General features: G+C 44.0%; 1 protein-coding gene across 1 annotated transcript; it reads left to right on the top strand.

Moving 5' to 3' along the window:
* Positions 1 to 18,584: 18,584 nt before the first annotated feature.
* Positions 18,585 to 21,336, top strand: tmem86b (transmembrane protein 86B). Its single transcript, XM_066708700.1, has 3 exons — positions 18,585 to 19,191; positions 19,987 to 20,230; positions 20,341 to 21,336. The coding sequence occupies exons 1-3, from the start codon at positions 19,141 to 19,143 to the stop codon at positions 20,814 to 20,816; spliced, it is 771 nt and encodes a 256-aa protein (XP_066564797.1). The 5' UTR covers positions 18,585 to 19,140; the 3' UTR covers positions 20,817 to 21,336.
* The last annotated feature ends 432 nt before the right edge of the window (positions 21,337 to 21,768 follow it).

A 21,768-nucleotide genomic window follows, 5' to 3' on the forward strand; every position in this document is an offset into this window, starting at 1 on the left:
CTCAATTCAATTTCAATTCAAGGTGCTTTAATAACGTGACAAACAAAACTGTATTTTCAAAGCAATTGGACATACATACAGTACTGTGCAAAATTTTTAGGCAGGTGTGAAAAAATGCTGTAAAGTAAGAATGCTTTCAAAAACAGACATGTTAATAGATTATATTTATCAATTAACTAAATGCAAAGTGAGTGAACAGCAGAAAAATCTAAATCAAATCCATATTTGGTGTGACCACCCTTTGCCTTCAAAACAGCATTAATTCTTCTAGGTATACTTGCACAAAGTCAAGGATTTTGTAGGCATATAGTCAGGTGTATGATTAAACAATTATACCAAACAGGTGCTAATGATCATCAATTCAATGTCGGTTGAAACACAATCATGAACTGAAACAGAAACAGCTGTGTAGGAGGAATGAAACTGGGTGAGAAACAGCCAAACTCGACTAACAAGGTGAGGGTGCTGAAGATAGTTTACTGGCAAAAGTCATACACCATGGCAAGACTGAGCACAGCAACAAGACACAAGGTAGTTATACTGCATGAGCAAGGTCTCTCCCAGGCAGACATTTCAAGACAGACAGGGGTTTCAAGATGTGCTATCCAAGCTCTTTTGAAGAAGCACAAAGAAACGGGCAACGTTGAGGACCGAAAATACTGCAGCAGATGAAATCATGCTTACTTCCCCTCACAATCGGAAGATATCCAGCAGTGCCATCAGCTCAGAATTGGCAGAAAACAGTGGGACCCTGGTAGACCCATCTACTGTACGGAGAAGTCTGGTCATGGAAGACTTGTGGCCAAAAAGCCATACCTCTGATGTGGCAACAAGGCCAAGCGATTCAACTATGCATGAAAACGCAGGAACTGGGGTGCAGAAAAATGGCAGCAGGTGATCTGGACTGATGAGTCAAAATTTGACTGTAGCAGAAGGCAGTTTGTTCGCCGAAGGTACACGAATGAATGTCTGTAGGCAACAGTGAAGCATGGTGGAGTTTCCTTGCAAGTTTGGGGCTGCATTTTTGCAAATGGAGTTGGGGATGTGGTCAGAATAAATGATCTCCTCAATGCTGAAAAGTACAGGCAGATACTTATCCATCATACAATACCATCAGGGAGGCATCTGATAGGCCCCAAATTTATTCTGCAGCATAACAACGACCCCAAACATATAGCAGAAGTCATTAAGAGCTATCTTCAGCGTAAAGAACAAGGAGTCCTGGAAGTGATGGTTTGGCCCCCACAGAGCCCTGATCGCAACATCATTGAGTCTGTCTGGGATTTCATGGGGAGAGAAGCAACTGAGGCTGCCTAAATCCACAGAAGAACTGTGGTTAGTTCTCCAAGATGCTTGGGCCAACCTACCTGCAGAGTTCCTTCAAAAACTGCTCAACCGCTCTGTGTCCCTGCAGCGCCACCTGGGAAACAGACTCTGCATGTCAAGGTATTTTTCATTGCTGTCGATAAGCAGCACCACCCTCAGCGCCCGATTGCCTGTTGGTTGACATGTTATGGGTGGATGGGGCAGCAGGGATAGCAGGGGTGGAAGTAATGGGGGCTGGGGCGGGTGGTCGCCGTGGTTGGTGCATCGGCAGTGGTCAGCGTGGTCGGGGCGGCGGTGGTGGTCCGGACAGCGGGGGTGGCTGTGGGTCTGTGGAGCTGCTCCCTCAGTCTCTGCAGCTCTTTACTGATGGTCTTCTCTCTGTGCTGCATCTCCTCCCTGATGCAGCCCAGCTGGGTCCTCAGGCTGTCGTTCTCTTGCTGCAGGGTGCTCATCTCGTTTGTGTACAGACACTCACAGTTGCTCTTCTGCCCCTCCAGTTTGTGCTCCTTCCTTGTTTTTGCATTGCTGGCCTCAGCAGGGTACTGGATCTCCCTGCTCTCTGCATGCTGACTGGTCTCCATGACAACCAGAAGTTTTGAGATGTGTTGTTGCAGTTTACCAACTGAATTTCCAACTGCCACTTTTTGAATATAAACTGACTACTAAACTTTAACTTTAGATTGATATTTGTCAAAGCCAGACACAATAAGCAGGGAGAGAGTCTCGGGTTCCAGCGGTGTCCGGGCTTTATTGAGGTTCAGGCTAGTCCAGTAGGAAAACACAAAAAGGGGGGAAAAAACAAAGCAAAAACAAGCACACAAACGTCCACACAAACGGGGTGCTCTGGGCATTCAGGGGTTGTCAACATGGTGCTCATTGCCTGCAGCCGTGAGCCTGCAGCTTGTTTGACACCGTCCTGTCACAATATTATATTAATATAGTAATTGTTGATTTACCTCTGCCTCAGTTGTTTAATGTTTTTATAATATTTTTCAAATGTTTTATTTTTCTGTCGTTATTCATTTTTGGCATTTTATTTCACCAAGAAGCAATATATATTTTAAATATTTTAGGAGATCATAATTTCAGTGACTGTTCTCTCTCTCTCCCTCTATCAATCATTAAAGATGCTACTTTGTCAAACCCTATGAGACCATCATTAAGCCATTAAAAAAATCAGAATATTTTTCATAATAACAACAACAACAACAACAACAACAACAACAAGATCAGTGACACATGTATGTGATGGCATTCTAGAATATCTCTGATTTCTATCAGATTTAAAAAAAAAAAAATCAAAAAGAGAGAGAGAGAGAGAATTACCACAGTGGTGTATGTGTGTGTGAATGAGTGTGTGTGTGGGGGAGGGTTGTGTGTCAGTTTCTCCATACTGAACTGCAGTGCATTAAGCTCAATCTAGGACTGAGATATTTTTTCCATTGTGTATATCAAGATTCACATTCAATCCTAAATTACATTCCATCCCAGAGAAAACATCTGCTGGAAGCAGCCTAAAATGTTGTGCCAGAAATGATGTACACAATACCGGGTTAATTATTTATAGGAACAGAAAGTGTTGAAGTGGATAAAAGTGTTGAATGGTGAGTTGGAGACCAACAGGTTTGCTACTTTATGCAACATTTGTAATTTTGACATTGCAGACTGAGTTTACCCCAATAATGACACTTTTAGGAGTGATTTCACCTTCTCAAAATAGCATGGATTTGATTGACAGTGAAAAAATACGGTATTTTCTGGCACATTTTAATTTCAGCAGACAAAGTTTTCTCAGAGATGCACCTGCAGTTTTCTAATGCAGCGCTGCTCTTTTTTTACCACCCCCTTTACTCCTGTGGTTGCAGGTCCTCACTTTGTATCCCCCGGGTTCTGTAATAACTCAGGCAATCGCCACACTACAGGAGAGATACATTTTTTAAAACAAAACATAATCCAAATGCATTTGGTTGTAATAGCAGGCTTTCCTGGTGTAGTCGGTCCCATAGTCCACACATGCAACTATAACTTCTCCAGGAGGTGATCATGAAGAAATATCACAAACCAAACAGGGGTTTTCTTCTGTTAATGTACAGACAGCCTGTGATGCTGAGCTCAACATTACCAACATAGCAGCCCAGATTTTTGATAGCAGCTCTGTCTGAAAGCAGTCAGGTGGAAGGTCTACTTTTGGAAACAGATTTTAATTCTCTTTTTAGAGAATTGTTTTATCTAATGCTCCTTTCAAGCATCTTGGTGAGTTCCTGGTGGGGATCTCAATTAGTGACTCTTCTCTGTTTTTAGGTGAAGTGGAGGAAGGCATGTGATATTGGCATGTTGTGTTGTAGTGGTGTTTTTTGTGGTGTTGTGTTGAGGTCTGTTGTAGTATTGTCATGTTGTGTTGAGGTGTGTTCTGGTGTTGGTGTGTGGTGTTGTCAGCATGTTGTGGTGCTGAGGTGTGTTGTGGTATATCGTCTTGTGGTGTTAGCATTTTGTGTTGTTGAGATGTGTTGTAGTGTTGGCATGTTGTGGTGTTAAGGTGTGTTGCAGGGGGAGTATGTGTAATATTAGGTGTGTGTGTGGGGTTTTCTTTTATTGGTTTGGGTTATTTTGCTTTTTTCTTCACTTATTAGTAGTTTCACCATGATTGTAACTTTATTTCTTGTATTTTACTTTCTTTTACGTTCATTGAGCATGTTTGCATTCACTATGCACATTCCACACTGGCATTCGCACATTCCAACACACCTCTCCTCATTGGATGATTTCCTCCGGAGCCTTGTCCTGTTCAACTGCAAAGGAAACGCTTAACTACAAGGGAATTATTATTGTGGAGACTGCCGCTGTCTGTCCTATTTTGTTGTGCCTACGGGAGGGAGACAGGCTGGGAGACAGGAGAGCTGAGGGACGTGCATCATAAGTTCAGCTGGCGTTGTACATTTCTACTTATTCAGCTTGATACGTGTAGCAGTCCCTCCGAGTCTCAGTTTCTCTCTCCCTTTCCTTTAAGGTCGTGGTGCCCCCGTTGTGGACCTACATCGCAGCAGGGAACCCACTCCACCGGCCCGGGAGGGACTTCTTGGGACGTAGACCGCAGAACCTGAGGACGTCAGCCAGAGCGGGGAAACTGGACAGTACACACTTTGTTCTTTTTCCGGACTGGATAGATTAGACCCCTGTTTGTATATTAGCCACCCGTAAGGATAGGATTAGTTTAGATTTTAGTGGATTTTAATTAGGTTTTAGTCGTTTTAACTTAGAGGTTGGGTGGACCTATTTTTCCAGTCCCTTTTCTTTTAGTTGTGTACAATATGGCCCATTTATTAAAGGCTGTTTTAACAGGGGTTTCAGCTCTGTAACTAGCAGAGGGCGTGGACTTCGTGCCCCATCCCTCTGGATTGTTGACTGTGTAAATAAACTGTTTGATAACTGAACTGGTGCCTGTGCTGTGTATCTGGGATTGTCTGCCAGACCTGCGTGGGGAGAGTGAGAGGGGTTTAGTGAGTCCCTACCCCCTCACTTTAAAGTAAACAGAGTGGCGTAGTTGTGGTTACTGGTGGTTGCCTCTCTGCCAGTGCCACAGGTCTGTTGTGATGGTGTGTTATGGCATTGGTGTATTGTGGTTTTCAGGTGTAGGTGTGTAGAGGAAGAAATGTCTTCTGCTGGGCAGTGAATGAAGTCTTGATCTGCCAGATCCTCAGAAGACTTATCTGCAACCTTATCAAGCAGAGAACGCACAAACTACATATTGCTTTATTTAAATTTAATTATTTAATTATATATTCTGGTAATTATGTCTTACCCATGGAAACAAAATAAGCAGCAAATAAAATACTCCATTGAATTGATAAAGGAACAGACACTGCTTTAATAGCAACATCATATTACGTGGGAGAGCAGAGTGTGGAAGGGTCTGCCCTATGCACTATAAAAGGCTGGGCAGCTTACGAAGTGGAGCTAAAACCTCCTTTTCTTGGGGAAAATGCCTGACCTGTAACAAGAGTAGCAAGCTAGCAAACTAAATCCTACAGTTAGGATTAGGAATACTTGTTACTATTTTATAGTGATTTATTTTGATTTCCCCTATGCCTCCTTTCCCCTCATCTTAATGATGCCTGCATTTACTAGCTTTTACTATCTAGGAATTGTATTGTTTGCTGTATATTACCTATAGGCATGTGTAAATTGGAATTTGTAAATTGCATTATGCTCTGAACTGTACTGTATCTTTGCACTTTGTATTGCTCTTATGTTTTGTAAGTCACCCTGGATAAGGGTGTCTGCCAGTAAATAACATTGTTGCTGAATACATTCAGAAAGTGCTTTGTTGGTTTGTAACAATGTTGCCATGTCACACGTGTAGCCTGTCTAGGGAGTGATGTGTCAGGAGAGACCTGGTCAATGTTAGCAACATGACCATATGGCCAAGCGGCCTAACAGATTCTTAACTTGATGCGTTTTCTTTATTAACAAAAACAAAGTACTTTGCTATTTTTTTTCTTGTATCGAAACTTGTAACAGAACTCGGCTACACAACTAACTGCTTTATTTACCCTGGTTGAGGCTGCCTGGCTGTGTTCTACGTTGTTGTCGTATGGGTTAGATAAGGATGTAAACTGCTAGGGTGATTCAAAACACTGTGAAACATCATCAGTGGGTGCAAGCAGGGGACACCAAGACCATGTGAATGCGTTCTCTGTGGAAAATTCCTTACTTTAGCTCTTAAACAGCATTCTTAAACAACAGTAAGTTCAATTTCCCATTGATTTACACCACTATGAATATTACATTGTCATTATCTGCTTCCAGACAGATTCCTTTCGAGAGAGGTGAGACTGTTTTTCTATCTTCAACTAAAATGTTCAAATTGTCAAAACCTAAAGTGGACAAAATATTTCCAAAATGTCAGTCAGTATTAATGTACTGTAGTGTCCAGTCAGTGTTCAAATTGAGGTGGGGCTGGGGGGGTCTGGAACCCCCCATAAGAGAGAGAACTTTGAACTTGGGGGGTCCCGATATTTCATTGAATAAAAAAAAATATATATATTTTTTTTTGTCGAAATGAATGCCCTGAAACGACGACTTTGTCAGATTTTTCCAATTTTCATCAGTGTTCCAGATTTGCTTTTTTCCTTCTTCAGTGACATTCTAAACACTTGCACGTGGGGAGCATGTCAATTAGTCTCCGTCATGGACCCGCATGCGTGTGCGAACTCGCAGTGTTAGTTACAGCAGCGACTGACGCAGCGGGGCTTCTTGAGTTTTCACCAGCTAAGTAAGTGGAAACATCAAATTCTTCTCTGATTTAGGATTGTTTGCACTTTAGTTGCTATAACTATCAAATTATTAACCTTCGTGCTGAACAGCAGCTAGTTTGTAAAGTAGCCGTTAGCTGATTTATTTATTTATTTATTTATTTTTAATCTTATCTATCAGACAATTGTATGGAAGCGTATTGCTGCCATACGAAAACAAAACGACAACAACAAAAAACATTTTCCTCCTCGAGTATTTTGGGGCCGTATTGTTGCCATGGAAAAAAAAAAAAATTAGTCCAAGACCATTTATACTTCTTATGGTTAACCTTGTGATATGACAGAACTGGATAGGAAGGATAGAAACTTAATAAACTTACTAACATATTACTTGTGTGAAACATTCTAACACGACTTTTTCAGGATCCAGTGTGTGAAGAAGGTGTCTGGTGGCTTGAGTTTCAACAAAGCCCTGTTGAATGCATTTGAGGTGCACCATTTTATACCCATGTAGCTTTCCGTGTTTACCTATTTCTGCCATCACAAACAATGCTACTTCAAGTAAAGCCGACATGTTTTTCTGTTAAAACCCTTCTGAATGTTTTCATACTGAAAACAGTTCCGTTTATGTGGCTCAAATATTGTAATATTTGAAGGCCAAGGTTAAAGTATAAGTGGACAATGTCTGACACACTTGCAATTCCTGTTTATCTAGTGAAACAGGGATCATATGGTATACGAGCACATTACAAGTGACACTCGACACTCATCAAAAAAAAGTCATTACAGTGTTAAGCCATGCTGTGAAACCAGGTTTTTCGGTGTAGTGGGTTTAATACTGTACTGTGCTGGAGTGGCCTGGCTGTGGTTCCTGTGGTGTGCAGTTTGAATCCTGAGCAGGGAACTCTGGCTACACTTGCTATTAGCATTTTGTCTGGTACATGTTTCTAATTAATATATTTTGTGGCAGCATTTTGTTTTTGTTTTATGACAACACAACACAATGAAATAAATCATTTTTTTTAACTATAGAGACGCATTATTAGAATGATTTGCAGGAGCAATATAGTTTCAGTTCCTGAGATTATTCAAGTTATTAACTTCTCCTCATTATGATTGAAGAGAAAAGAATGCTTATGCACTAATCTTTAATTTAATGTCAGCCTATTTGCATGTTGTCTGTTTGTGCTCTGCAAAGAAATGTTTTAACAACTTTTTTTTTTTTTTTTTTTGTCGCCTAAACCATATCTTCCTTATTGTATCACTGTGAGATCTAGTAACATTAAAAACAAATAAAAAAAATTACTGTCAAAGATTCAGGAAATGTAAAATTACACTATATTGCGTAAGAAATGCAGCTGTGATGTCTCTGCATGTTTGTTCAGCTAGGTCTAGCAGAGGTTAGACAATGGTAACTAGTTAAATATTTAATTGAAAATGCAAATGTCTTAACAGAAACATAGATTGTTTTGTCTATGTATAGTTATCATTGCAATGGTTGTTATTTTAAAGAGATTATTAGAGATTTATTAACGTATTTATGACCATAGTCTTTTCTTCAAGGATAATGTCATCACAAAGAAGATACATATTTTTAGGCAACACCCGCCCTCCCCATGAGTAGGGGACCCCCCATAAGCTCTAACCCAATTCGAACACTGCTCAGCCAGTGTTTATGTACTGTAGTGTCCAGTCTGTCAATGATAATGTAGTGATTCAATTACCAGTTAGCTACCCCCACCCATGCATGTTTCATTCACCAGCACCCCCCCCCCCCCCCCCCAAAACTGATCCACTAATTCAGGGGTCCCCATTTCCATAGTTATGCTGATGACATGCAGCTGTATATATCTGTAGTGTCAGATAAACTGAACAGCATAAATCCACTCATTAACTGCCTAGTAAGTATTATAAATTGAATGAATGAATGACAATGTAGCGTTAGGGGGGGTGTATTGTGATAAGCTGGAGCGTTGATCTAAAGAAGACCTCTCCCCCAAAGTTATCAGATTTCCTGGGCTCATGAACCGTTTTACATCAAAGTGGCAGTCTTGGGAGGATGGCACCGAGAATGGGCCAAATGGCTTGGAATCCCTGCTGTGAAATGTCTGGGGAATAGGGCCTGGAGGTAATAAAAACCCTTTGAAGCAGGCGAGAGCCAAAATCCCGAAACAGAGCTACGAACCCAGGCCAACCTGCATTTCCAAAAGATGGCATGGATTGGCATTAGGCATGAATTGAGCCTCCTCCAATAGGAGACTGGGGGGTTGGCACAAATCCAACCTTGCACACTTAAGAACCAATCACTCGCTCTCTCTCACCCGAACCAGTAACCCGCTGCCACAACTTGTAGCTCTGTTGCCAGAACTGAAACCGGAAACCAACTAAGTCTTTGCCGGCAACAGAAGAGTTAAACTGGGAGAAGGAGATTGTGCCGTATGAAGAATTCTTTTAAAGGACTTTATTAAGTAAAGAACTTTAGAAACTGCACATGCCCGCCTCTACCCATCTGATCAGTGGAGTTTTACAGCTGGACAATTGACTAAGTCGACTGCAATACGTAAGTGTTCAGTCATTTAAATAGCTATTGAGTCTTAAGAAACTTGACCCTTGGAAATGAACAGGGCCCTGCTTTCCTCAAAGACTTTGTCTTCAAGTAACTATAGTGGAAAACCCTGCTTGCAAAGAAGATTTTGTGCACAACCTTGGAACCTTCAAACCAGTGGAAAATCTATTTGGAAAAGACTCTTTCGCAAAACCCCAACTCCCAGGTGCATCGACTGAGTGGAAGTTATTGGACAAAGCCGAACCGGACTGCCTTTGTTCCAAACCACACGGACCTCGTGCCGTGTGTTTTTATTTGAGCCCGAAGACAGAGAGGCCTCTCTGCGACGAAGTTCAGAAATTATATAATCTTTCTCGGCACCCAAACGTAAATGAGACTGATATATGTAACGAGAAGTTATTTGACTTAAATACTAACCTGCATTAGTTATTTAATGTCCGACTAACAATACTAATGAGAGACTCGCCTTCGTCTTACTAACCGGTATTGTAGTCAATGTGTTTGTAATTTTGTGTAATGCTTTGTGTGTTATCATATGTGATTCCATGTTCTTTGATTTGGTCACGGAAATGATGTGTCTTTGATATGTTGATCTTGAGTGAATTTTAATTAGTATTTTTTGTATAACTAGTGTAGTGCTACATTTTATCATTGTTTTTAATAAATTTGAGAATTGATATCTTTGGAATTGGTGTCTGCATCCAATTATTGCAGAAATTGAGTTCTACAAGATTCTAGAATTCTTGATTAAAGTGATACTTAAATTCCCTTCTTTAACTGAAATGTATAAGTGTATCTTACGCTACAACAACAATTTGAAAATAAATTAAGACAAAACTGAAATTCGCATTATAGGTTCCAGTGCAAAAAGAGAACAAGTTATTAGAGAAATCTAGCCTCACAGATTAAGTCTGAAGTGGAGAGTTTGGGTGTTACTATTGACACTGATCGGAGTTTATAAAAAACAAGACTGAGTTAGACTATACCTTACATTGGACTACGTTGTCATGATTTCAGCCTGAAATCCCCAAGTTCACCACCAGATGTCACCGTTGACTTTAAAGTGTTATTATTTTGACTTTATATATTTCAATTTATGTATAATTTTATGTTCCAAATCACATACTCAGATCTTGTAGTGCTGGCTTACTAAATGTTCAGAAAATGAAATACGATGAGGATGAAGTAGCCTTTTATTTTTATGCACCAAAGATTTGGAACAAAATACCATCTGAATTTGGACATGGTTGTGTGTACTGTGTAACTATTTCTCTCTCGCTCTCTCTGATGGTTGATCACCTGCTCTGACTTTCTAACCCAGAGCCAGTTGTTACGAATAGGGTTAGAGGTCAGGCCAGGGTCAAGGGGGGTGAGTCTCTTTTGCTGTCCTTACCTTTTCGATATGGTGAGATAGGAGTATGAGAGAGCCCTGTGCTTAACGAGAGAGAGAGAGACTGATAGAGGCACTGACACTGAGAGGGAGTCTGACTGACTGACTGACTGACTGACTGTCAGTACAATAAACAACAAATAATTTTGTGTCAGTCAAATATATTTACTACTTCTCCATTTATCTATATTTCTCAATAATAATAATAATAATAATAATAATAATACAATAATAACAATTGGGGAGGTTCAGTCCCAGCTTTAAAGTTTCTTTAAAGCATTAACAGTAAAAATAGTAGCAGCAATGTGTGTGTGTGTGTGTGTGTGTGTGTGTGGGGGGGGGTTGGGTGGTTGATACTGTCAGACCTCCACCTTGCCACTTGCCATAGTCAGCACAGTGGTGAGAACAACATGATGTCGAGCACAGCTCAGTTCCCTTGTGATCACTCTCCAGTAACTGCACTGGTTTAATGGTTCTAACAGTTATATAAGATTCTGTTTTATTATGTAGAGTATTTTACATTTCAATAATAAAAACAATCAAAACAAATTTTAATACTTATGATTAAAAAAAAAAATCAATTCTTAAAATCACTTAAAAATTTTAAAATCTTAAGTGATTAACGTAAACAAAATACATAAACTTCAAATAAACAAGTGCATAAAACAATAAAACAAACTTGTGATTAAAGCAAAACTGCAAACCAACAAAAGTGTCAAATACATTGAAAATAACTGAAAATGCACCGGACAAACCAAAAAACAAATAAAACGATAAAATAAAAAACAAACCAAAACAGTCCGATGCATTTAAAATTAAAATCCTAAGATACTATTTTATTGGTAAAAGTATTTTACATTACAATAAAAAACAATCAAAACAGATGTTAATCCCCTGGCTGGACCACATAAGATCTCCTGGGCGGTCGCCCGCACAGGAACGGCAAACCTGTGGAGGAATGGAGAAAACAGGAGCCAGACCCTGCAGGCGGAGGGGCAATCCCTAAAGATATGAGCCTCCATCTCCTTTCCCAGGCAACCCTTGTAGGGGCAGATGTCATAAGGGGCTAGGCCCCTTCTGTGCATGAACACTCGGGTGGGGAGACACCGACTCACAGCCATCCAGGAGACATCTTTCTGCGTATTTGTGAGGCAAACGTGTGTAGCATTAGCCCAGATAAACCGGCAGGTTTCGGGAGGGAAATCTTCTATCCGGCTGGTCTCCTGGGTAGATCTCATCTGGCTACAGATGGTCTTATAATCCCAGGAGGCCAGCACGACTTTATGGAGGCCTACTTCGAGCGCAAAGGCTCGGAGCTCCCTGTAGAACGGCGGGGGAATCCCACGAGTGCGGCCTGGTGTTATCCATGGCGCAGAGGCCGAATGGTCTCAGGCTGCTGGCAAAATAAAAGCGGTTCATAAAACTCACTTTCTTGCCAGCAGCCTGGATGTTCTTGACCACATAGGCCAACCCCTGCGCCTTTATCAGCCGCACAACGTCCGGGACCCCCCTGCCTCCATCCAGGGTACCCTTCACCATTTGCACTCTTTTCAGCCTCTCCATTTTGCTCCCCCAGACAAACTGAAATATAATCCTGGTCACTAGTTTTGCGACGACCTTGTCTGGGGGGAAGATCATTCCTACGTAGAGGAGTATCGGGAAGAGGATGGCCTTTACGACCAGCACCTTACCGGCCATCGTCAAGGTCCTTGTGCTCCAGCCGTGGATCTTTCTTTGGACCTTGGATAAGGCCTCCTCCCAGCTCCGGGTGCCCGTGTTGGTCCCGTCGATCGTGATCCCCAGAACCTTGATGGACGGCTTCACAGGGAACACGGTCGGCGGGCCCCGGCCGACAGGCCATGCTCTGGAGAGGTAGACCTCGCTCTTGGCCCTATTGACAGCGGCCCCCGTCGCCCTGCAGAAGCCATCCAGCAGTTCCTCAACCCTGGCCATGGATGGGCTTTCAGTTGCTCTCCGTCGGAACCTGGGAGATGGAAACCTGCATGATCGCTTGCATGAACGGCTCCAAACAGGGGACAACCCTGTCGGACCCCCGACCTGACCGGAAATGGTTTGGTCAGGTGGCGGTTCACGAGGACCCTGCTGCTTAGGCCGCTGTAGATGATCTTCACCCAATTCCTCAGGCCAAGAGCGAGACCCATCCTCTCCATAACAAGCTGCAGGTATTCGTGGCCCACTCTATTGAAGGCTTTCTCCTGGTCCAGACTTATTAGGACCAGGGGAAGCCCTCTCTGGTTTGAGTAGGCCACGACATCCCTGAGCTGCATGGCATTGTCGGCCGCCGATCTCCCCCGGGCACTGCAGACCTGGTCGGGACCCACGACTTGAGGGAGTGGCCGCTGCAGCCGGAGCGTAAGTGCTTTGGCCAGTATCTTGTAGTCGGTGCACAGGAGGCTGACCGGCCGCCAGTTCCTCAGATCCTTTGGATCTCCCTTCTTATGAAGAAGAGAGAGGATACTCCTCTTCATAGAAGGGGCCAGTCTACTCTCTCTGTACATCGACCCCAAGACCTGAGCCAGATCTTCCTTAAGCACCTCCCAAAAGATCTTATAGAATTCAGCAGGGATCCCATCGGGACCCGGTGTCCTTCCAGAGTTAAGACTCTTTATCACCTGGGAGAGTTCAGTGTTGGTGATCTCTGGATCCTCCTCCGCCTCCTCGTCCCCCTTGTTGCGGGACTCCAACAGGGACAGAAAGTGATGGATCAGATTTTGATCCACCACCTTCTGATCGTACAACTCCCTGTAGAAGTCCCGCACCACTGTCTCAACAGCCTCTCTGCCCTCCACCTCCTGCGAGGAGTCGATCATGGAGGACATTGCAGGCCGCCTCTCCTTCGTTTTCTTGAAGAAGAAGCGACTGCACTTCTCATCGTCCTCCATGATGCGGACCCTGGAAAGGACCTTGATCTTTTCTTGCTCCTCCCGATAGAGGGCGGAGAGACTCAGTTTGACCCGGGCCACCTCCTCAGCTAGGTCAAAGCCCCTGAGCTGTAAAAGACTCAGGCGCTGGAGGCGGGTGTTTAGATGGGAATATCTCGCCCGCCTCTCGCGAGCTTTCCGTTTACCCAGCTGAATGAAGTAACCCTTGGTCCTTTTCTTCACCATCTCCCACCACTCTATGGGAGAATCAAAAAGGTCCCTTAGGGTCCTCCACTCCTCGAGGCGTCTGCTAAAGGTCTTAATAACACGAGGATCATCAAGCAGAGAGGTGTTGAGCTTACAGACCCCAGGCCCCGACTCCCGTGTGCTCGGACTGAGCACCTCTGTCGTCAGGAGCCTGTGGTCTGAGAAGAAGACCGCCTCCGAAGACATGGCGGTGCTCTCCAGTGGCTTACTGAGGAGGACAAGATCTATCCTGGAGAAGGAGGAGCCAGAAGAACTCACCCAGGTGAACAAGGGGACCAGGTCCCGACAAGCGTCGCAGAGTTCAAAGTCCTCCATGAACGCAGTGAAGTCCCTGCTGGATCTATCGTTGCGGGGCTTACTCAGGTCTACATCCCTCAGAGCACAGTTGAAATCACCTGAAATGATAACTGGTAAGGTCAGGATCAGGAGCGGGCATAGCTGAGGGAGAAAGAGGACTCTCTCTCTCTGGCTGGTGGGGGCATAGACATTGACCAGCCTCAATACAGCCCCCTTGTATTTAAAGTCGAGGCCAACCTGCCCCCTTCTATCACCCTACATTTTTTCACTGATATGAATGGGTTCTTCAGGAGTATGGCAATCCCGTCCGCTCGGGACAAATTGGACCCCGACCAAAAGGATTCGCCTAGGGTCCAAGTGTCCCGGAGATCTTTGTATTCTTTTTGGAATGGGATGCCACACTCCTGTAAACAGATAATATCTGCTTTCATACCAGCCAGAGAGTTTAAAACATCGGCCCTCTTTTTCACCTCAGCAATGCTGCTCCTCTTTGATCTGTGGCAGAGGAATTAACTATTTTGTAATTATTATTTTTTTTGTTGTTGCTGGGAATCGAGATTTCTCCAGAATTTTTTTAGAATTGTATATGATTTACACACCAGTAGTTTATCCCCAGGTTCAAATGCATGTAACTGGGCTCCCCTATTGTACAACCGCTGTTGTCGTTCCTGGGTCTGGTGGAGATTGGACTGTGATTGGATTCTCAATGTGGCTGGTCAATCCCACAGGTCCAGGATGTACTGTAGGCTGTGCAGTTATTTTCCCACTCTTCTTTAATTATATCGAGGATCCCCTGGGTTGTCTCCCATACAATAACTCAAAGGGAGAAAACCCAGTGCAAGCCTGGGGAACCTCTTGCACAACAGGGGCGATACTTATTTGTCCCAATTCCGTGCATCAGTGTCTACAAACCTACAGATCATCGCCTTCAGTGTCTTATTAAAATGCTCTACTAAACCATTGGTCTGCTGATAGTAGACGGATGTCTTGATTGGCTTGATCTGTAGCAATTTACAGAGATCTTGCATGACCCGAGATATAAGAGGTGTCCCTTGATCAGTCAAGATCTCTTTCAGAATCCCTACCTGTGAAAAGACCTTAAACAGTTCTTCTGCTATTCTCGTGGCAGACAAAGCCCTGGCCTATATGGACGACGTGGCCGTGGTCTGCATGGACGCGCCGTCCGTGGCCAGGGTTGAGGAAGTGCTGGACGGCTTCTGCAGGGTGACGGGGGCCGCTGTCAATAGGGCCAAGAGCGAGGTCTACCTCTCCAGAGCATGGCTGACCGTGTTCCCTGTGAAGCCGTCCATCAAGGTTCTGGGGATCACGATCGACGGGACCAACACGGGCACCCGGAGCTGGGAAGAGGCCTTATCCAAGGTCCAAAGAAAGATCCACGGCTGGAGCACAAGGACCTTGATGATGGCCGGTAAGGTGCTGGTCGTAAAGGCCATCCTCTTCCCGATACTCCTCTACATAGGAATGATCTTCCCCCCAGACAAGGTCGTCGCAAAACCAGTGACCAGAATTATATTTCGGTTTGTCTGGGGGAGCAAAATGGAGAGGCTGAAAAGAGTTCAAATGGTGAAGGGTACCCTGGATGGAGGCAGGGGGGTCCCGGACGTTGTGCGGCTGATAAAGACGCAGGGGCTGGTCTACGTGGTCAAGAACATCCAGGCTGCTGGCAAGAAAGTGAGTTTTATGAACCGCTTCTACTTTGCCAGCAGCCTGAGACCATTCGGCCTCTGCGCCATGGATAACACCAGGCCGCACTCGTGGGATCCCCCGCCGTTCTACAGGGCGTTCCGAGCCTTTGCGCTCGAAGTAGGCCTCCATAAAGTCGTGCTGGCCTCCTGGGATTATAAGACCATCTGTAGCCAGATGAGATCTACCCAGGAGACCAGCCGGATAGAAGATTTCCCTCCCGAAACCTGCCGGTTTATCTGGGCTAATGCTACACACGTTTGCCTCACAAATACGCAGAAAGATGTCTCCTGGATGGCTGTGAGTTGGTGTCTCCCCACCCAAGTGTTCATGCACAGAAGGGGCCTAGCCCCGTATGACATCTGCCACTACAAGGGTTGCCTGGGGAAGGAGACGGAGGCTCATATCTTTAGGGATTGCCCCTCCGCCTACAGGGTCTGGCTCCTGTTTTCTCCGTTCCTCCACAGGTTTGCCGTTCCTGTGTGGGCGACCGCCCAGCAGATCCTATATGGTCCAGCCAGGGGATTGACATCTTCCACCCTGAGGTGCTGGTGGCGTGTCGTCTGCGCAGTGAAACAGGCCCTGTGGGAGGGACGGAATATCTGTCTGTTTAACAAGCAGGAGCTGGACCCAATTGTCATCGTGCGGAGGGGCATGGTACTTGTGAGGGATTATGTCAATCTGGAGGTCCACCAGAGGGGCAAGGAGGAAGCCTTTAAGAACTGGCAGATACAAGATCTGGGGGAGCTCAGGATCCCATGATGGGACCCACCTCCGGGGACGGTCATCTCCCCCTGCTGGAGCCCGAGTCCAAGATCTTTTAACTATTTCATGAATGGTTGTCTTTTAAAAAATGACTTTTAAAAATGAATTTTTACTGTTTTTAAAGATTTAGTTGTTTTTAAAGCACTAGTTGTTTGTTTGTTTTTTTGGTTAGTTTTGTTCTATTTTTTTGTCAAATACATTGACCGTTTGGATTTAATTTTAAATGCATTGGACCGTTTTGGTTTGTTTTTTATTTTTTTCATTTTAATTGTTTTTTTATTTGTCCGGTGCATTTTCAGTTATTTTCAATGTATTTGACTTTTTTGTTGGTAGCAGTTTGCTTTAATCACGTTTGTTTTGTTGTTTTGTGCACTTGTTTATTTGAAGTTCATGTATTTTGTTTATGTTAAATCACTAAGATTTTAAAAATTTTAAGTGATTTTAAGAATTGATTTCTAAAAATTTTAATCATGAGTATTAAAATTTGCTTTGATTGTTTTTATTATTTGAAATGTAAAATACTTCACCAAATAAAACAGTATTCTCGTGGCAGAATGGGACACTGGGCTGCATAGTCCACAACGATGAACCTAAATCCTGTGGCACTTTTACCCAGTGGCCCAATTACTGTATATCCATGCCCACTTGCTCAAACAGCTCTTACAACAGAGTTAAAGACATTAGCGGGGACCACACTCGTGCCGGTTTTCTGGCACTCTGGGCAGGTGGCGCATTATCTCTCCACCTCTGTATTAAGCCCTGGTCAGAAAATCTAGCAGTTATTCTGCTTAAGGTTTTATCTTGTCCCAGGTGACCAGCCATCGGTACTACGTGTGCAGAAGTGAACACAAACCGCAGATGTTTGATGGGTATGAACAGGCAGCAGGCCATTTTGAATCAGTGTATAACTACAGCCAGAGTCCACGTCCCCCAACCCAAGCCCAAACCCAGCTCCTCATGAGCCAACCTGAGCTCCTGCCAGGTCCATCTCTGAACAAGGAAGACTCAAACATACAAAGACACAGCAAACAGCCCAGTCAATCCAAATCTGCAGTCAAGTCTCAGTTCAAGCAAAAGGTCAGTTACTGGTGTCTTTTCTTCGTCTCTGTTACTCACTCACTACTCACTAACTTACTTACTCTTTCCAACTCACCCTGTCTGCACTGCAAGAAGTTGTGTTCCATTTTGTCAATTGAAGAACCTTTAAAGAAGTGAAGGAGGCTACAGAAAGTACAGAAAATAGAATCTTTATTATGAGTTTGGAAGAATCACGTGTGGGGGCAATCCCACAGTGAGACTTAAAGTTGATCAAAATGCTTATAGCTTTTATAGATAAAATGATGTAGGGTACTGCAACTGGTATCCAATCACAAGCTTCCGAAAGTGCAAGCTGGCAGAAGATTTTGGGCTGTACGTCCATGGGGTGTCCTCCTTATCATGGAAACAGGTGTCTTCCTGTTATTTAATTCAAAATGTCTTGGTTTTTAACAGGGGCGTCGCTAGACCCTATTTACAGGGGCTTCAGCCCCCCTGTATTTTGTCTCAGCCCCCCTAAAAATAATACGATTATGAAGTAACGGCACTGTTAAACAGTCCAACAAAACACCATCAGCTGCCCCTTGTATTTTCTCTCATCCCCCCCAAAAAGTAATACCACAAAATAATGTCAGTTAATATGAATCATTACATTGGTTTCTTCATAGTGATGGCCCAGACTGCTCATCTCCCTCCTCTCACTGTCTGTGGTGTGTTGGCAGGGGCAGTCTGTGGTGTGTCTGAGGGAGGTAGTGGGGGAGGCGGAATGGGAAAGAGAGAGGGGGGAGGCAGTGCGGGAAGGGGAATGGGAGTGAGAGAGTGGGTGGGGGGAGGGGGAATAGGAGAGAGAGGGTGGGGTGTATTGGAGGAGCCGTCGGTTGTGTGTCTCTACAACAAATCCCACATAGACATACTTCACTGCTCCCCCCACCCCCTGGAACCCAGACCCTGACCCCAGCTCCCCCCACCATCTCCTGGCCACGTCAGTGCACTCTGCTCTCATTAATTATCCTCATCCGCTTGCTGTCTCTTTAACTGATTAAAATCTGCCAGTTGGCCTGCGAGAGAGCAGAGTCTGAGCCATAAACTGAGAGAGAGGGAGAGAAGGAGGGAGTTAATACACCTGTACACACTAATTGACTGACTGTAGTACAATAACACTGACTGACTAGACACTACAGTATAGTAACACTGACTGACTGACTGACTGACTGCAGTTCATTAACACTGAGTGACTGGACACTACAGTACATTAACACTGAGTGTTCTGACCAACTGCAGTATATTAACAGTGACTGACTGACTGGACATAGTACATTAATACTGACTGACTGACCGGACACTACAGTTCATTAACACTGACTGACTGGACACTACAGTCCATTAACAATGACTGACTGACTGGACACTACAGTACATTATCAGTGCACAAGAATGTGAGAGATAGTGGAGGTAGTGAATTAGTGGTACAAAGTCTACAATGATAGAGAGTGGGAGATGGAGAGAGAGAGAAAGTGACAGAGACACATAGATAGGGAGAAAGAGAGACAGACAGAGTATCTGAGAGAACCAGGCAAACAGTCACAGATACAAGAGTGCAGAGTGCAGTGTGTTGTGTTTAGTTTAGTGTGTTGTGTTGGGTTGTGTTTTGCCGTGATGGACATTCTGGAGACAGTTGCGTATGACCGCAGGAAGCACAGACACTGGGTGAGACTCCGAAACTCCTCTCTCTCTCTCTCTCTCTCTCTCTCTCTCTCTCTCTCTCTGTCTCTTTCTCAGTCAGTGCTCTGTAGTGTCCAGTCAGTCAGTGTTAATGTACTGTAGTGTCCAGTCAGTCTGTCAGTGTTAATTTACTGTAGTGTCCAGTCAGTCAGTGTTAATGTGCTGTAGTGTCCAGTCAGTGAGTTGGCATTAATATACTGTACTGTTGTTTCCCATCAGTCAGTGTTATTGGCCTGTAGTGTCCAGTCACAGTCACAGTCAGTTAATGTACTGTCATGTCCAGTCAGTCAGTGTTAAGGTAATGTAGTTTCCAGTAAGTCAATGTTAACACTACAAAAGATTTAGAAGTGAGTAGTATACTGTATAGTATAATCGTAAATCTCGAAAAACTAGTGTACAGTATAATCGTAAATCTCGAAAAACTACTCAATTCTAAATCCTTCGTAGTCATTTTTGTATTACTTTAGTATAAATACATGTTAATTTGGATTAATATGTTGTTTTGTTCTGACTTCATGTGAACCAAAAGACACAAATTCGCCTGAAAATAGGTACATATCAAAATATCACTGGCCAGGTCACAAAAGCAAAGTTTGTGGGGAATAATAGACATTTTCTATACTTTTGAGGCATAAGCAATTAGGAAATAACACTTACTACCCAGGAACAAAAAAAAAAGTTACATGGTGTAATTTACTGTAGTGTCCAGTAAGTGTGTGTATCAGTATTAACCCTCTCTCCCTCTCTCTCGCTCTCTCCCTCTCTCTCTCTCTCACTCAGCTGTGGGGCTTGTCTGTCTCTCTCTTGCCCTTTTTCCTCTCCTCCTGTCTCTTCTTCCACCTGTGGATCCCAGAGTCCAACCCCTCGCTCTTTGCTGCAGTGATTAAGGCTGCCCCTGTGCTCTCACTGGCTCTTGTCGTGCTGTATCACAATTGGGGGCGGGGCCTGGGATGTGTGCCCTGGGCACTGCTGCTGTCTGCAGGGGGAGACGCCTTTCTGATCTGGCCAGAATACTTCCTGCATGGTAACCAGCACTACTGTACTATACTGTGTGTCTGTACTGTACAGGGTGTGTCTGTACTGTACTGTACTTTAACTGTATTAACGCTCTTTCTCTCTCTCTCTCTCTCTCAGGGATGGTGTGTTTCGGTCTGGCCCACCTCCTCTACTGCTTCTCCTTCCTCTCTCTTTGCCGTGCCTCCTCCTGCTCCCCTTGTCACCCCCTCTACCTCCCCCTCTCTCTCAGCGGTGCCTCTCTCTGCTTCTACCTCTACCTCCTTCCCTTCCTGCTGAGGAGAGCGGATGCTACCATTCTTGCCCCAGCCGTGGGGGGGTACTGCATCCTCCTTGTTAGCATGGCAACCATTGCCCTGGCGACTGGCCGACCTCTGACCTGGGGGGGCGCCTTCTTCTTCATGACCTCCGACGTTGTTCTGTCCCTCCAGGTCTTTGAGGTGCTTATTGTCCCGGCAATGGTCACCAGGGCCCGGGCCATCGTCATGGTCACCTACTACCTGGGCCAGTTGCTCATTGCCGTGGGAGATGTCAGGGCAGGAAGTGAGGTCACCGCGCTTGAGGCCAGACTGGGGCCCAAGCGGAAGAGGAAGTAGGGAGAGCCAGATAGTGATCTTTGGAACCCAATACTTCAACCCCCTCTACTGTAATATTTAATTGCCTCATGCAGCCTAGTAGGGTACAGAACAATCACACACAATACAGTACAGAGACACAGTACACACATACACAGTACAGTACAATACAATCACACACAGTACAGCCTTGTTGTAGAGCTGTTATTAATGTTTTATATGAACTGTATTATGTTTTATATTGATAATAATATGCAGACTGAGCAAAGTAGATTGATCAAGCTAGTAACAGGCAATTGTTAAGGGCATATCCTCTGGACATTCTTCTTTCCACTTTGACTTCTGTTTTTGTATGATAAGAGAAATGGGTTTGTCTGAATTTTTTCTGTTTGTGAAATTTGTGACTGTCCACAGACCCACATGTCTTGCAATGTATAAAAGGCTGTCCACTTCTGCTGTTCAATAAGTCTCAGCTGAGGTAGAGTGCTTCCATGTTGGGGCCATTGCAGGCCTGGCATGTTAAATAAATACATTTATCATCTATGCATCCATACTGGGTTCTTCACCTGTACATACATATTTTGTGTTTGGGGTTTACAAGTGGGAAAAAAATGAAAACTCTGATGAAAAGGATATCCCAGCTGTATTGTAGTGTAACACAATTTGATAAAATAAAAATTTCTATGCAATCTAATAAAATATAAATTTCTATGTAATGAACATGCAGTACACCCAGATCAGAGAACACCTCAAAATAAATATATTTTTTGTAATTAGTTGTCAACACTCATGTAGAACCAGTATTCATCTAATTCTTAAAAAATATCTCTGATGGTCCATTTGTCTTGCCTTGCTCTCACTCTCTGTTGTGCTCTCTTCTTCCCTCCTCTCCTTTTTCCTCTGCCCTTCAATTTGTCTCCCTCTCATTCCTTGCTTCTCTTTTTTTCTCCTCTGCCCTCACCTCCCTACTTCC

This window comes from Amia ocellicauda, chromosome 7 (assembly GCF_036373705.1).
Source record: "Amia ocellicauda isolate fAmiCal2 chromosome 7, fAmiCal2.hap1, whole genome shotgun sequence".
NCBI classification, from domain to species: domain Eukaryota; kingdom Metazoa; phylum Chordata; class Actinopteri; order Amiiformes; family Amiidae; genus Amia; species Amia ocellicauda.